Here is a 16,681-nt window from a genome sequence, read left to right as displayed (position 1 = left end):
CGCAGCTATCGGGAATCCCCCGTTAATGACGGGAGGCCGAGGCGGCGGGCGGGGGGCTCGGGGGGGTGGTTCTGGGGGAAAATCGCTGTTTGTCACTGTCCCCCCTGGCCGCGCATCCCGGCCCAGACCCCTCCAGGCAAGAGGGGACACTCGCGACGTCCCGGGACACGGCGTCCTGGCTGGGACGCCGCCATCGCTGCCGGCTGGATCGCGGGATCATTCCCGGCTGGGTCCCGGTGTAACCCCCCCATCGTTCCCGGTTGGATCCCTCTGTAACCCCGCGATCCTTCCCGGCTGGGCCCCGGGACCGCTCCCGGTCGGATCCCGGCGGGCCCGGGGCGCATCCCCCGCCCCTCAGGCCCGGCCCCGCCCCTCAGGCCCCGCCCCGGCCCCGCCCCTCAGGCCCCGCCCCGCGCTCCCTCACGCTCCCCCCAAGATGGCGGCGCCCTTGGCGCTGCGGCTGCAGGCGCTGCTCGACCCCCGGCCCGGCCCGCGGGACCCCGAGGACGACGCGGAGGAAGGTGCGGGAGGAGCGGGGGAGGGCGTTTGGCACCGCGGCCGGCGGCGGCGGGAGGAGGCCGGCGGGGGCGGCCCGCGCGCTGCCGGAGCGGCCGCACGTGGCGCCGCGGCGGCGGGGGGCGGTCGGGCCCCGGCGCCCCGAGCTGCGGGCGGAGCGCGGCGCTCCCGCTGTGCCCCCGGCCCGGGGGTGACCTCAGGGCTCGGGGCTGTGTCGGGGTTGCCTCCGCCATCGAGTTCAGCTCGGGGATCGAGCCACCTGTGGGATCAGGGATGTGCCCAGGATCGGGGTTCTCGCAGAGACTGGGGCCGCATCCGGGATCAGGCCTGTGTTAGCCTTAGCCTGGCTGGTCTCTGCAGTCTGTGTGAGAGCAATAGTATCTTGTAAGAAACGCCTTAGTAACCACTGAGGAGGTTACCGTGGGCAGCAGAGGCGTTTTCCCATTTTAGTAACCATAATTTTGTTTCAGACTTCACAGAATCCCAGACTAGTTTGGGTTGGAAGGGGCCTTAGAGCCCATCCTGTGCCACCCTGCCATGGGCAGGGACACCTCCCACTGTCCCAGGCTGCTCCAGCCCCAATGTCCAGCCTGGCCTTGGGCACTGCCAGGGATCCAGGGGCAGCCCCAGCTGCTCTGGGGGGAGATCTTCGTCCTGTGGTGGTGCCAAGACTGAGGATTCCAGGAGATCCCTGCAGTCCCACGGGCCATTCAGCCTCTGCCCCTCCTGCCCAGCCGTTCCTTGGTGCCCAGCATTTTGCCATGCTCTGCCAGCTGGAATGACTGCACTTAGAGCAGATTTTGTTGCTTTGGTTATGAGCAGGAGGTTTTTTTGCCCCCCTCAGCCTCAAACAAACACTCCAAGTGAGGCATTAACATTTCCAAACACACATTAAGAGCACTCAGCGATTGATTGTCGCTCGATTGCCCGAACAAAGCTAACCCTGTAATTTGGCACTGGGTGTCTTGCACATGAATGAAAGCAGGGAGGGAGGATGGTGGGATGTGTTCTCTGGGCTGGACTGCTCTGTGTCCTGGAGAAGGTGGGGATGAAGGAGGGCAATAACCACAGTGAAATTATTTCCTTTGTTGAGCTTTTCTGAAATCTTTATGTATTTATGTGGCTTGCATATGTAGCAAGAGGCCGAAGTGCATCTGAATTGGAGTTTTCCTCTTTTAATCTGCAAGCATGAAGTGAGTGAAGGCATTGCAGCTTTGCAGAGTCCTCCACATGAAGGGCTGTACTTCTCAGAGACTCTCCTGCATCCTTGGGGGGGCTTGGCTGAGTTTGTGTTCTGCTTCACGCAGGAACCTTTCCCCCTTGCAGAAAATTATTTGTGTGGCTCTCCTGCACTTCTCAAAGCCCCACAGCCAGACTCTTCCATGACTTCTGTTCCCACCCAGCTCCCCTGTGCAGTGCCCTGTTGTTACAGAGCATGAGGAGCTTCCCAGGGCTCCTTGCTGCAGCTGCTCCTTCCAGACTGGAATTCAGTTCAGTTCAGACACCCCTGCCCTGTTTTTTTTTTCCCCCCACAGCTACCGTTGCTAAAGTGATTGACAGATTTGAGGATGAAACCACGGATGACATTTTGCCTGTTGGCAATATCAGGAAAAGAGCTTCAGCCTCTCTCCTGGAAGCTGATAAGAGGTACAGCGGAAAAGCCACATCTCGGAAAGCTTTGCGGGAAGAGCTCTGGGGAGATGCTCTGTCTGAAGAAGGATCTGGTAAGAAATCTCATTTTTTCCCTCTTTTTACTGGGCTACACAAAACGTGATGTCAGCACGGGACTGAGCATGGCAAACCTCAGGGCCCTGTTACAGGGCAAGGAACAGCTGTGATTAGGTTGGACATTAAATAACTCAAAGCTGGGCTGTTGCTGATGAGCACTGCAAGGTGGCACATTTTTCTGCTAAGTAATTAACTTTTTCCTCTCATTTATTAGCTGAAGAAGAATTAGATGACTGGTACAGTGACAGTGAAGGCTCAGAAGAGGAGGACAGCGTTGGCACTAAGGCCAGGGAGAAGCCCAGCAGTGCTGGCAGTGAGCAGGAGGATGACTTGGAGGACGATGAAGAGGAGGATCCGTCTGTCAAGGCCAAGGCACCAAAGTTCAGCTTCCAGAGTATCACAGACTTCGAGAAGTTTGCAGAGGGGATGGATGGTGAAGGGAGCAGTGAAGGGGAGGATGAAGGTGCAGATGAAGATGAGGATGATGCTGACATGGAAGAAGGAAGTGAGGAGGAGGAGGAGGAATACGGGAGTGAAAACCACGACGACGGAAAGGAAACCAAAGACAGCGAAGAAGATGGGGGAGTGCTGACCTTCTCCAGGGGACAGGAGTCTGAAGAAGTGGAGAAGGGCAAAGCTGTGAGGAACCAGCTAGGTTTGTGCATGTTTGCTGTGTGCTTGCCAGGCCTGTCACCTTGCTGGCAGTGTACAGCCAGCCGTGCTGGGAAGCCCCTCAGCGTGGTAAGGTGCTGTTAGCACCCTGCCTGGGCCTGCTCCTGCAGCCCCTGTGTTTGCAGGTGTTCTGCCACATCTGGTGTCACTGCTTCTGTAACAGCTCATGGTGTGAAGTGTATTTATCCACTGGCTTAACTGAACCAGTGCAGAATATCCTCGTGGGACCAGTGGGCACTGGGACTTCCTGCACTGGTCCTGCTGTGATGCTGAGATCACTTTGTTTCTTTGCAAAGTGTAACACCCAAAATGCCATTTGTTCCTGCCTGAGCTGTAAAACTATTGAACCTCGGTCTGCAGACTGTCCTTTGGAACAGGAAAGCAAAGGGGTGGTTTGATTTGTGGGTCACAGAGTTGCAGCTGGGATTTGCTTTGTCCAGAGACAACTTGTGGCACCCATTTTGTGCTGGTCAGTGCATGCAAACACTGCCCTGAGCAGGAGTAATGCAGCTCGAAGGAGAGCGCCTGAGCTGGCAGGTCCTTCACAAGGAACAAGTGCTCTGGCTTGCTAACTGGTTCTTTTATTTCCTTTTTGTTGTGCAGCCCTGTGGGATCAGCTGATGGAAGGGAGGATCAAGATGCAGAAGGTGCTCATGACAGCCAACAGGCTGCCCCAGCCAGACACCTACCCCAGGTTCAGGAAGGAAGGGGGACAGGACTTTGACAGCGCTGTGGAGACCTGTAAGAGCCCTTTAATCTTTCTCCTTTGCTCAGACTCTTATAAACAATTGGTTTGGTTGTTGCTGTTCAGTGCAGAGCTGGGATGCTTTGTCCAGAGACACCTTGTACCAATTTTGTGCTGGGCCAGTGAAGGCAAAGGTTTGCCCAAAGCAGGAGTAATGCAGCCCAAAGGAGAGGGTCAGTGCAGTTAAATAGCAGCTTGGATCTGCTTCACCTGTTTATTCCTGAGAAGCACTGCTGACACTGATCTGATGAGAGCTGTAGTGGATTCTCCAGTACAAAGTAATAACGTGCAGGCTCCAGTTGATAAGTGCAAAGTGGGCTGGGCTTCACAGTGGTGTGGCTCTGCTTAATTTTTGTATTTGGACACCTTTTTTCTAGCCTTGAGGTGAATGTACAGGGAGAGAGATGTCTGGGTCATCAGACATGACCCTGAATCTTGGCCCTGCAGCAAGGCTGGGCTGTGATCCCCTGGCTCACCCCTGCCCAGGACATGGCAGCAATCATCTTACCTGCAGTGACAGCAGGTGAGCTACTTGCTGGTTTAACGTTGGCTCTGCTGCTTTAAATGAAGTGATTAAGGACAAAAAGGCAAACTCCCACCAATCCTGTGCTGACCTTTCAGTGGAACACACGTTATTAATGTCCTTAATGAGATGCATTACAAACTGCCCCAGCTCCATGTTTCATTACAGGTCTAAGATGCAATATCATTAAAGACCTTTAACAGAAACAATGGTTGACATTTTGATATTTCCCATAAGCAAAATACACCCAAGAACATGGAGTTTAATGTCCCCAATGCTGCAGAGGCTAATCCCTCAGCTGTGCAGAGCTCTGAGGGAAACTCCGTGGCTGAGAACTGCTCCATGATCCCCTCCTCACCTTCTCCTCATCATCTGGGCAGGGAAGTTGTAGGAGTTCACTCTGATACTCCTCATAGCTTGGGTTTGTGTTCTGCAGTTTGTCTGTGAAGACACTGAGAACATAAAGCTGGAGTGACCTGGGCAGTGTTAGCAGAGGAGATGCTCAGGCTGAGATGGGAAATTCTGAATTTAGGAACATTCTGCTACTGCTGCCACATTTGCTGTACGTGCTGTGCTTCAGCCTTGGACAGGATTTGGGATAATCATGACATGGACACTCTTTTGGGCTGGATGATGCTCTCCTTTCAGAGGAGCCTCAGCACTTCTGTCCAAATCCACAAAATAAATCTGGCATGTTTTCATCACCCTCATTGAACAGGAGGAAATGATTTGGTGTTCAAGTTGCACAAAGGAGTTGGTGCCAAAATCCCAGACTCTGGGTGAACCCTGCAGGATGCTGAAGTCAGGAGGCTCCCAGTGCTCTCAGAGCTCCTGAACAAGAGTGTTTCCAGTAATTTTTCCCATGAAATTTCTGCTCTGTGCTCAGAGGAAGGCTGAATTTTTGGAATTGGAAAATGGTCCTTTGTGTATTTTCCTCTTGGGTATCTCCTACTCAGGACAACCCTGTTATGGTGCTGGAATTCCCTAAGGGCTGCAGTATAATTGTGTTAAGGAGTAGACAGCAATTCTCCATCCATTTGCAGTTTTAAAGCCAAACCTGAGTGAAAATGGCAAGGTCATGCTCATTTTCCAGATTTTGAGACTGGAGGTTACAAGTGTTTAATTTACTATTTTTGTAATCTTTTATGATTTTTTTTTTTTTTTGGTAATGTTACAATGTGCTTTGGACAACCTTAGATTCCGGAGATCTCAGGTTCTGGTAGATGATTTACTGCAAAATTGCTTATAAATTGAAGTAGAAAATGTTTTGCAGACCTGGCAGCTTTCAGGCTTCACACCCATTTGTCACCCAGCATTTCCCTTTGTGTATAGAACAAGAATTAATTAGGCTGCACTGCAGGAAAAGTTTATGGCCATAATTTATATAGGATGAATTTCTGTTTAAAGAGACAGCATTGCTTTGTTTGTGCTGTCTTACTTTTTATTTCCCTTTTTTTTTTTTGTTGGTTTGTTGTTTTGTTTTTTTTTTTTTTTGAATCTTTAATTATATTCCAGATTTCTTCTGTCACCCTTTTTACATACAAATGGGAGACCAAACTGTGGTCATGGAGCTCATGTTTATTCCTGTTTTGCACCCACTGAGAAAGTCTGGATGGTTTTTAGCACTGAGATCAGAGTGGCTGAGCTGTGAAAGCAGCACAAATGTCCAATGTTTAATGCCCTGCACACACAAACCCTCCCAGCTCACAGTTCCAAGGTGCTACTGCCTGGAGTGGGCTGTTTTCTCCAAGACAGATTTGTATTCCCCTGCACTGCATCTTCCAGTCTGATCCAGGGCTTGAGATGTTGCCTCTGTTTGGGGTCTTGCACGTTCAATTAATGTTTTTCATAATCAATGCAAGTCAGAATTTGCAATCTGCTCCTGATTTGCACATTAAAGAGACCCATTAATTAAAAATTCCAATCCCTGGCATGTTCCCGCAGGATCCCTGCATTATTTACATAGAAAAGGAGTGCAAGGTGCAAGTTTCTGTGCTGTGTCTGTGCACAGATTGCAGGCCTGCCACTCATATTTTACTGTGTTGGGAGGTTGGAAGAGGATCTCATGAAATTGTCTCCAAAAATTACCTCAAGGGCAAGGAAGAGCCAAAGTAGAGGTGGAATAAACATTGGTGGAGCCACATCCAGTGTCAGGAATTAAACAGTTCCAGGGTGTGGGGCTTGTTCTGTTAAATCTTGATAGAATGACCAAAAACCCACAAATAATTGAGGGACAAGGAGGTAACAAGGGCTTTAAGTAATTAAATCTCTTCATCCTCAAAGGCCCTGGGCTTCTCTGTGCAGGCCTGTAGCTGTGTTGCTTTTTCTTTATAATTCTAGTTAAAAATACTAAACTGGGAACGTTTCAGTGACTAATACCATATGCTTTTCAAAAAGAGCTGGGAATTCCAGCTTTTAAATAGCAGATTGTGTTATTTTCACTTCATAGTTGGTGAGATGAGTTAAAAATGTACAGAAACCCAGGTGAGGAAATTTCTTGCCAGAAAGTGGTGGAAATTGCAGGACTTTAAAGGGACAAGTGGCTGTGTGTGTTTTCACAAGTGTATGCTTTGCTTCTCCAAGAGTTCAGGGTGTCCCTGGAATCTAAACTGCTCACTCAGTGTAAACTTCTGTGGGGCTTTGGGGTTGTTGGTTGTTTTTTTTTTTTTTTTTTTGTCTTTGACTCCATCTGTCAGTGGATTGAGAGAAAATACCAGAATCCTGCATTTCTATTCCTCAGCATAAGCTGCAGATAATTTCAAGAAATGGAGGAAATAGTGGGTTTGGTAAAAGGAGGTATGCAGGGTGTGTGGGGATCGATTTGCTCAGTGGAGGAACAAAAGTGGGGGCAACAAATATTAAGTTATTTACACTTTGGAGAGCTGTGGTGAAGTTTCACCAAGGTTTGTGATCAGTAATAAAATAAACCTGAACAAAGTGTGTTACATACAAATGGGAGACCAAACTGCAGTGAGTAATTTTGGATGAAATCCAGTCTGCTGTAGGTACCAGAGAACCTGTTCCACTTCCTGGGACAGAGGACGTGCCTGGCAAGGCATCCCCCTCTCCCCCTCACCTGGACACACCTGGGTAGGGAACAGCTCTCTGGTGAAATGTGATTTACTGACACAGGCTTGGAAGTTTGAAGGGAAGCCTGCAGGACTCGGCTGCCAAGAATTCCCTCGTAATTTTGTTATCACCTCCATTCCCGGATCGCTTTTAAAACTCCAATATATCCACACCTCCATCTGGAGATGTTAATGCATTAATACAGAGCGGGGTGAGTGTCACAGGGGAGGGGGAGGAACTGAGGCACAGGCAGATTACACAGTTTCCAGAGGCATAGAGCAGTTACAGGATTAATTGGTGCTAGGCAAGATCGTGGACTTAAATATATTCTTGCTTTGAAGATTTCACTGGGAGCCTGCACAAATGTGTGACAGCAGAACTGGGTTTCAAGCCTGAGTGTAAATTATTGTGATCAGATCTAGCCCACTTAAAACTGGTAGTTCATTTTAATTGAATTGTATTAGTCTGGACACTTTATGAATACAAAAAGCATTGGCCCTGTCAATTCATGCAGGGCTGAATGTGATTTAAATGGATGTGGATGCAGGTGTCCCCAAATTTCACCTCTCCTCTCTGATCTCATGGGGAATCTGTTCAACTCTTTTTGGGACTGAGCCAAAGCCTGTTGACATTAATGAAGACTCTTCTCTCAGCTGAAAGAAATGAATGAATCAGACCCTTCTTTCTAAATTTCGTGCCTTTTAGCTTGTGCTGTTCAGTACTTTTGAGTAGAATTGTTGTCTCCTCATGTATGGGTGTGGTAAAATGATTTAATAGGTGATGTCCGTAGTCATGTGTGTTGTTCAGTGGTGATGTCTGGGGTTTATTTGAAATCAGCCTTAAATTTCAGTGCAGGAAATGCTGGGACAGCCCCTGGTTGGTGACCTGATCCACCTGAATTCCAGCCCGTGGGATTACGCCACACTCAGACAGCTTTGCCTACACCCGAGTTTCTCAAGATTAATAGCTAATTAAACTGAATTTAGCTAAATATTTGTGCATGTTAGTCTGTGTACTGCACAAACAAGATGCAGGGAAACAAAGGCTTTAAAAGTGTCCAGACAAGCGTGTGCAAATGTCAGCTAACTCAGATTAATTGGCAGTTGGGTACCTTGAGATGGAAACTCGGGGCTTGTAATGATAAATATAATTAATGGCCTGGTATTATGTGGGGAGGTCAGTCTGGATGGGCTAATGTTCCCTTCTGGCCTTAATATCCAGATATAACTATGAAATTTCACATTTCCCCTTCCTTTCTCCTCCTTGCCCACGTGCTTGGGGACTCCAGGCTGGCAGAGGCAGCAATGTGTGTTGTCAGCTTCTTCGCATTTACAGTAATGTAAAACATCAGTTTTTATAAATCTCATTTTTCCAGCCCCATCCCCTCCCTGGTTTGGGCTGATATCAAAAGATGATGGTTGAGGCGAATCAGCAGAGCATGAACTTCATGGAAGTGCTTCTCTTTCTCTCCTCCTCAGCTTTCCCCCCCCCCCAGTCGCCTCTAATAAACCCCTGAATACCCAGCCTTTATTCTGTTGTTGCATCCAGTTATTTTCTTTACTTTTAGCAAACTCATCTGTGTCTGATCCTGTTGTCCTTCCTGTCAGATGCAGTAATATTGGAGTGAAAGGGCTAAATTGAGGCTGTTCTGTAACTCTTTGGGAGTCAGCTGAAGCACTGGTGTGGACGGGGGGGTGCAGCCCTGGCTCCTGTGTGCCGAGGGAATACAATTTTCCCCTCTTCGAAGGCTGTTGCATCATTTGCATTCCAATGGAACCAGTAAACTGGGCTTGGGTGTGGAGCAGACCTTTGCAGTCTCAGCGAAGTTGCCCCTTTTCCTACCGACATTTGATAGAATTCCCCAAACTCACCGTTTTGGGAAGCACGAAGGCAGAGTTGCTCCCTTCATTTCTGAAATTTGGACAGATTTACCAGTGCTTTGTGCTGGGATTGAGCTGAGGTCTGTGAGAAATGCAAATGTAACCACACCACCTGTAAAAAATCACCTTTAGCCTATCATCGAGTCTGGGCTGGCTCTTGGAGCTCCTGTCTGAGGCTTATCAGACAGGATTATTTCTTTTCTTTCTGAGCCACATTGATTTGGGGCCCCAGGACACTCGGGGTGCCCGGCTGGAGCTGCTGGGATCCTGCCTGCCCCACGCTGTTCCTCCTGAGGTTCCTCCCATGCTGGGAATTACATCCAAGCTGCTGTCCAAAGCCCCATGTCTAAGATGTGATACCTGGAGGAATTCCCCCGCCTTTTCCTGGCTGGGAACGTTGTTCTGCTGCTGGGAATATAGAACAAGCTCCAAAAGTAATACTGACAGACTTCAGAATTATGATACACTGGAGCTGCGGCGTAATTCTTTGTTGAAGAAGTTAGAGGCCTAAAATGTTAAGGCTTATTGTTATTCCGAGTTGATAATCTCTGCCTTGCTTTAATAATTTTTCCTCATGCCTGGATAGCCTGCGAGTTGCACAATAATCACTCACACAGCTTTGTAATCAATGCCCAAAGTAATAGGATTCCGCTGGCCAACGGCAATTAATAAATTTGTGTCTTTTTTAAAACACTAGCAAGTCGGGCCTGAAATACGACTGACTGGCTTTCCTCATTTGCATATTTATTGCAGTGGAAAAATTCTTGCCGAATGATTGATGTTGAGCCTGCCTCTTGAATTCCAAACAGCCCATTATTATGAAATGAAAAATGCCGGCCATACAGTTGATTAAAGTTGAAGACAGTGGAATCGGTGTTTTTTAAGATTGTGGGAGAATTAAAGGCATATTTTAATAGATGTTGACAAGAAGTGAACTAACAAAAGCAAAGCAAAGGATTTGCTTGAAAAGATTTAATCAAACGTGTTTGGTGGGGGATTAATTGCTGGGGATGACGAGTGCAAGTGGCTGGCTGCTGGCTGTGAATGGGGAGCATTGTTCCGAGGCCAGCACGTCGAGGGCCATTTTGACCTGGAGTTTAACTCCTGTCCCACAGCCCTTTGAAGGGAGGGAGGATTCCCTCTCTCCATGAGTGCTGGGATAAACCTGTGTACCTGGTGGAGAGACTCCTCATTATGTGCGGTGATTAAAATAAGAGCTTGGGTTCCTCTCCTGCTTTCGATTTGCATAATGTGAGCGGTGTGGTGGGGACACGGAGCCTCCGTGGGGACTCTCCGTGAGGCAGGGGAACGCTCCCAAGATCGTGCAGCTCAGCTTTTGCCCTGCATCCCTTCATTCCAGCGCCAGCATTGCTCCAGCTTTTCTGTGTGAGCACTTCCCCAGCCTGGGGAGGTGCAGGGAGAACGGAAAGCTCGATGATATTCCTGTGATGCCAGACCCTCATATTTAATTGAGGGGAAAAAGTCCTTAATTTCCAGTGTGGGCACGGGCTCTGAGGTGGAGCTGTGTGCTGGGTAGGTGGTGGTCCCTGCTGGTACATCCCGGGAAGGATGTTCCTGTGTTTGGATACAGTCTGTGGGAAGCACTGCCACAGCAGCACTCTGCAAGGTGCCACGTGGAGTGAAGATCCTGGGAGGTTTGCCCCAGTTTCAGGATTTCTTCCCTGACCCGTTGCACTCTGATCTGCTGGATGGGTGTAGCAGGGACAGGGTGGAGCAGTTTGGGGAATCCCAAGGGGTGGCTCTGTGAATCCATCACACTCCAAATCTGCTGGATGGGTGCACCAGGGTCAGGCATGGTAGAGGTGCCTGGTGGGGCAGTTCTGGGAGTGCCAGGAGCTGTCTCTGTGAATGCCTTGGAAAGCCTGGCCTGGAGGCTCCGGGGTTTTTCCATGGATTCAGTGTCCCTGCCTGTGGCTGCTCCCGCAGCTCCACGCAGCTGCTGGGGAAGGTGAAATGAGACCCAGAGGTCATGGAAAAGAGTGCAGGGCTTTTCGTGTGTGGGAAGCTGTGGGAATGCTGGGCTGGGAGCGTGGATGAGCCACAGAAGCCCCCTGGCAGCCCATCCCCACGTGCATTGCATGGATTGCGTGGCAGCTCTGGGATCAGTCCCTGCAGCCGGGCCAGTTTGTCCATAACCACGGGCATTGACAGAATTGATTTTGTGTGGTTTGAGAGCAGCAGGACAGATTTCATCTCTGGTGGGTCTGCTGACACTTTGATACATGGCAGTGCTATCCCTGAGTGCAGCTAAATACTCCAGGGCTGCTCCCAGCCTGGGCGGAGGGCTGGATAAAACGAGGACGTGTGAGGGAGTATTAAGAGCAAGGCGCACTTTGATTTACTGGTGCTGGCTCCCAGCGTTCTGGGGGGATTGATCGGCTGCCTGCTGGATCTGGAACAACTTTTTCCCTCCTGGACACGAAATGAAGGGGCTTCTGTGGACTCTTAAAAGTGACTCTTCCCAAGGTAGTGTCTCGCCACAGACATGCTGAGTCCCATGTAAGCTGGAGGTTATATTCCAACCATGCCTGTTGTGTTCTTGTTTCAGACAAGGAGCAGCATTACAAAAATCCTGCTGGGGGTAGGAGGGTCAGTCAGTGTCCAGCCTCCTTTCAAAATGAGCCAGTTTGCATCCATGAAACAGTTTTGGTTTGTGCTGCCTTCATTCACAAGCGGGGCCAGACTCTTCCCCAAAGCTGGCACTGTAAAGGCAGACAAGGGCTTCAGAGGGAAGAGAAGATAAAGACGAGACTGGGAAGAAAACAGTCCCTCCTGGAATTAAATGTGAAATGGATAGGGCAGGGCTAGATGGGAAGAGAGCAGGAGGGGGTGGCACTTGGCTTCTGAAGTTGAGTTTACAGCACACTTAAGCAGCCAACAGTAAAAGTGAGAATGCCATCCAATAATGCTATTAAATACACGAGAACTGAGAACAGGGAAATTACCCAGCTGTAAGAGGCTCGTGATGAAGCCACTGCCTGGAATAATTAGCCCTCCCACCTGGTTAGACACACCATCATTGTCTTCCCTGCCCTCTCCAGCCCCTTCACTCCAAATAAAATTGCTCCCCATCCCCACTTCTGTTGGGGTCTGTATCTCATAGCCTGGGGCAGCTTGAGCCTGTCTTTATTTCCTTGCCTGCTCGACGTGGCCCTGCTATACCCCAGAAGAGCTGGAGTGCTACTCCAGTTGTAATTGCCAGGATCAAAGCTGCCTGGGGTGCATTAGCACTGCTGCTGGAGGAGAGGCAGCAGGGAGAAAATAAACAGTTTGGGAAGCTCTGGGGACATTTGGCTGTGTTGCAGGCAGTGGGAAGGATTTTGCTGGTGTAAGCTGTGCACTCAGGCTAGGGTGGGGGCACTTGGCTTCTGCAAGTGATGCTTTAGCTGCAGACACCTACAACAAATGCATTTTTAAGGGCTTTTGTCTGTTTGTCTGGTGGAATTGTTTTGATGCTCACACACGTCTGATTTACAAGTGCAGCAAACCTAATCCGTTAATAGGTTTATATAGAGGAGTTGTCAGAGTGTATCTATAATGAACCACAGGCTTGGGGAGGGTGAGTCCAACAGCTGATCTGCAACAAAAATCTTGAAGCATCTTCTCCTTGACATTGCTGTTACTGAGGTCAGGCTGTAATTTATCTGAAGGTGGTGACAACTGAGCAATATCACAGTGGTAACTCACAGGAGATTGAGACCTCTGAGTGTCTGGGCTGATTTCTGCCTCTGTCTGCCTGAGGAAGATTTGCTGTTCACTCTACCCATGATCTCTGTGTCCCCCACTGAAAAGCAGAAATAGAGAAAAAAATAGAGTGGGGAAGAGTTCTCCCTGTTCTTTTGTGCCACGTACACGGGAGGATTGGGGAGTTAAGCAGAGCAGCCCCACTGGCTCTGTGGCAGAGGAGGCACCAGGATTCGCTCCAGGGAAGGTCCCACCTCCTGCTCTTCACACAAATCCACGTGCTCTGTCAGCCAGAGTGAGTTCAGTTTAGGTTTTTGGGTAGGAGTGTGCCAAGTGTTTCACCTGGGAGAGCTGGCCCTGTGGTTGATGTGCAGAGGCACAGTTTGTGTGGGCCTGGGCAGACACTTGTTTTCTATCAGAGAGTTCTGCAGGGAGGCTTGTTGGTTGCCACAGAAGAACTGTTTCTGAAGAGCAGATGCTGTGGCAGTGTGCAGTTAACCTGTCCCACAGTCAGCTGGAACTGTGTGTCCTTGGAGAGCTCACAGCCGTGGGAACAGACAAAGATACAGGAAAACTGTCAGATCCAAAAGCCTTCGGATACACAGCATCACACAGCATCACACCTCCCTTCAGGATCTGTGTGTGTGAACAGCTCATCCCAGTAAAAATCACACTCAAAACACGTATTGATCAATTTACACCCCTCCAACCCATCTTCTCTTCCCTTTCTCTATTCCTGAGGATCTCTGGGCCTGCAGTTCTGCTTTTCTGATCAGAATCTTTTCATTAAACTTGCCGGGTCATAGTTTAAAGCTTCCCCTGTAGATCAGATCTTGTCACTTGTGTCTCTTGCTCTGCAGGTTGTAAAGCCCTGGAGGCCTTGCTGAAAGTGCTGGTGGAACTTCAGGATGAGCTGCTTTATCAGTACCCAGGCACGAGGCATCTGGTCGATGGGAAGCAAGCAAAAACTGAGAGGTAAATGCAGCAAGAGATAAGATCTTTCTGAATCCTTTGGTCTCCAGCAAACAGGACAAAGCACAGCCTTCCTGAGCACCCTCACCCTGCTGCTCTCTCAGTTGCTGCTGTGTCTGGGTGTCAGACACTCTGCTATTTGAATTCTTCCTGCCTTGTGGGAAGTCTGGTTTGTGATATTTCTGATAATGGAGCAGGGGCTAAGCCATGGGGCTTTTAACAGTCACATCAGTGTGGTGTGGGCTGGTGGTGGAGAGGCCGTTAAGGACTCACACACTGCCTTGGAGAGGGGCAGGGTGTTTATCCTGCCTGGTTTTGTTCCAGTGAGGATGAAATCCCGAGCAGCAGCGATGAGGAGCAAGTGGAGAAGGCTCAGGAGAAGAGGAGGAGCCTCCCCAAACGGAAGCTGAAGTTTGAGGAGTACCCTGAGTTCGTAGCCAAGCGCTACAGGGACTTCAGGACCTACAGGAACAGCATCCTGCAGAAGTGGCACGACAAGACAAAGCTGGCAACTGGCAAAATGGGAAAGGCAAGGCTTGGTTTGTGTGTGCTGATGTGGCTCTTGTGGAGCAGGGATCTGGGGAACAAGTTCAGACTGAAAAAGGGGGAGTTTGGGTAGGATACACAGAACAAATTCTTCCCTGTGGGGGTGGGGAGGCCCTGGCACAGGGTGCCCAGAGGAGCTGTGGCTGCCCCATCCCTGGAAGTGTCCCAGGCCAGGTTGGACAGGGCTTGGAGCAGCCTGGGATAGTGGAAGGTGTCCCTGCCCGTGGTAGGTTCTGTGTTCTCTCAACCAGACACCCCATCACAACCGATCTCCAGCAGCACATAATCTCCAGGAAAATGCCACTGTTGCTACTGTACGAGCTGTTTGTGGTTCCTACCAGAATCAGGGCCCTCTGAGGCTCTCCTCCTCCATGAAGTGTACACTTTAGTACAATGGGTAATCATTTCACCCAGAGATCCAGGGTCTCCTCACATCTCTGAGTTGGTATTAATCATTGAGAAGTTAATCTGAACCAGAACAGCAAAGGCATTTTATTAAGCCAGGCGTCAACTTGCCTCAGGTTGGGAAGGGAGAGCGAGGGAGAAACAAATCAAAAATCCTCTCAGAAATCCCTGCAACGAGCCCCAAACCCCCTCCTGTTGGAACGCTGTCTGCTTATCCAGTGACATGGAAAGATAGAGGAGCAGTGGTGCCTTGAGGAGAGGCTGTGTGCAGTATCTGACACTGCTTGATGCTGTGCAGGGCTTCGGAGCCTTCGAGCGCTCGGTGCTGGCGCAGATCGATCACGTGCTGATGGACAGGGAGCGATTGCTGCGGCGCACCCAGACCCGGCGCTCCGTCTACACCGTGCTGGGCAAGCAGGAGCCTCCCCCAGCCCCTCAGCCTGGCCCTGAGAACTCGGTAAGGGGGGGGGGGTTACTTCTCTAACTCGTCCTGGGAAACTGCGGAACAATCAGTGCGAGCCTTTAGCAGGTGGTGTGCTTGTTTGTGAGAGATTGATGGAGGAGGAGGTGTCTGAGTGTTGATTCCCGGAGTGAAATGGGCAAGGAAAGGCGTTTAAGTTCCAGTTTTGTGGTGTTTGCATTATCTCCTGTCCCAGTTCCTGACAGGGGAAAAGAAGGTTTGGGTTGGGATTGTGCCCCTCCTGTGCTGCAGGAAGAGATGCTCACTCAGTCTGATTTTTGAGCTAGTGGCAGCAAAACTTGGTTTTCACTCTGCAGTTTAGAGTGTTTAACCCAGAAAGTCCTTTTTAAAATCATACTGCATATAACCTACAGAATATGTTAGTAGTAAGCCTGTTATTAATTTAGTATTTAAGAATGAATAAATACTCAATTCTGAGAGATCAGGTAGAATTACTGCACTTGCAAGATGTATTTTTGCCATTACATTAAAAATATCTGTAGTATTTTGCCAGAAAGACTTTGCACAGTCCTATTTATTTCCCAGTAAAGGCATCATAAATCTGTTTTGGCATTGGCAGCGTTTCTGCCTTGCCTTTAAATGTATTCCTGGTCCTTAAAAGCTTGTTATGTTGGGAGTTCTTCCCCATTCCTTCGTACCATCAAGTGTGTTTACAAGCTGCTGCACATGATGTCTCTGGAGTTAGGGACAGAAATGTGCAGATATGAGCTCTCAGTATTTCCTTGATGCTTCCAGGAAGTCCTCCCTCCCTCAGATTCCAACAGGCACCTGAAGGACATCGATGAGGAGATATTTGATGATGATGACTTCTATCACCAGGTAGGTGATGGTAAACGTGTGTTGGAATTATGGCTCCAGTTGGATTTTAATACTTACAGAGAAAATGCAGTTGGTTCTATGCTCTGTATTTCTCTTACCTGTGAAACTCAGTTACCTGGTTTAGCACCCAAAATCTCTGCAAGTACCTCAGGGGACTCTGCTCTCAGTTTTTGTTGTAGGGCTTGAAGTTGCACTGTGGATTTAACTTGCTGCTGTTGCTTGAGTGCGTCAGGGCTGCAGGAGGAGCTGTGCCTCTCCCTGGGGAACGTGGCTACTACACAAGAGAAAAAGCTCTGAATTCTCTGAAGGTGACTGTTCTCTGTGGGCAGAGCCCCCTTAGGAAAAACAGTCCCAGCAGATCCTCAAAAGCACTGGAAGTTCCTCTTGTCTCAGCCTAAATCATCTCATTTACCTGCTGAGCGGGAGAGCTGCTGGGCTACTCCGGCACTTCTCTTGGAACTGGGCCAGCTTGGATCCAGGCCAGTTATTCCCTTTATTTGCAAAATTCTTAGAAGCAAGGAACCTGCAGCCAGTGCAGGGAAACACTGTGTTTGTGGTTTATTTAATAAAGACAGTGCCAGCTTTATGAAAAACTGGAATTGTCACATATTGATCAGTAT

The 16,681-nt window shown here is 49.4% G+C and overlaps 1 protein-coding gene across 1 annotated transcript in view; it reads left to right on the top strand.

Moving 5' to 3' along the window:
* The first annotated feature begins 413 nt into the window (after positions 1–413).
* Positions 414–16,681, top strand: part of AATF (apoptosis antagonizing transcription factor) — a 39,093-nt gene continuing 22,825 nt past the window's right edge. The window contains exons 1-8 of the mRNA XM_032130235.1: positions 414–521; positions 2,052–2,240; positions 2,459–2,899; positions 3,520–3,657; positions 13,699–13,813; positions 14,135–14,339; positions 15,060–15,218; positions 15,978–16,061. Coding sequence (XP_031986126.1) covers positions 437–521; positions 2,052–2,240; positions 2,459–2,899; positions 3,520–3,657; positions 13,699–13,813; positions 14,135–14,339; positions 15,060–15,218; positions 15,978–16,061 — 1,416 coding nt within the window. The 5' untranslated portion in view covers positions 414–436. The remainder of the gene's footprint in view (positions 522–2,051; positions 2,241–2,458; positions 2,900–3,519; positions 3,658–13,698; positions 13,814–14,134; positions 14,340–15,059; positions 15,219–15,977; positions 16,062–16,681) is intronic.

The sequence above is a fragment of the Corvus moneduloides genome, chromosome 20 (assembly GCF_009650955.1).
Source record: "Corvus moneduloides isolate bCorMon1 chromosome 20, bCorMon1.pri, whole genome shotgun sequence".
Lineage (NCBI taxonomy): Eukaryota > Metazoa > Chordata > Aves > Passeriformes > Corvidae > Corvus > Corvus moneduloides.
Note: the sequence above shows the minus strand (reverse complement) of the source record. Positions and strands in the feature narration are given on the sequence as shown.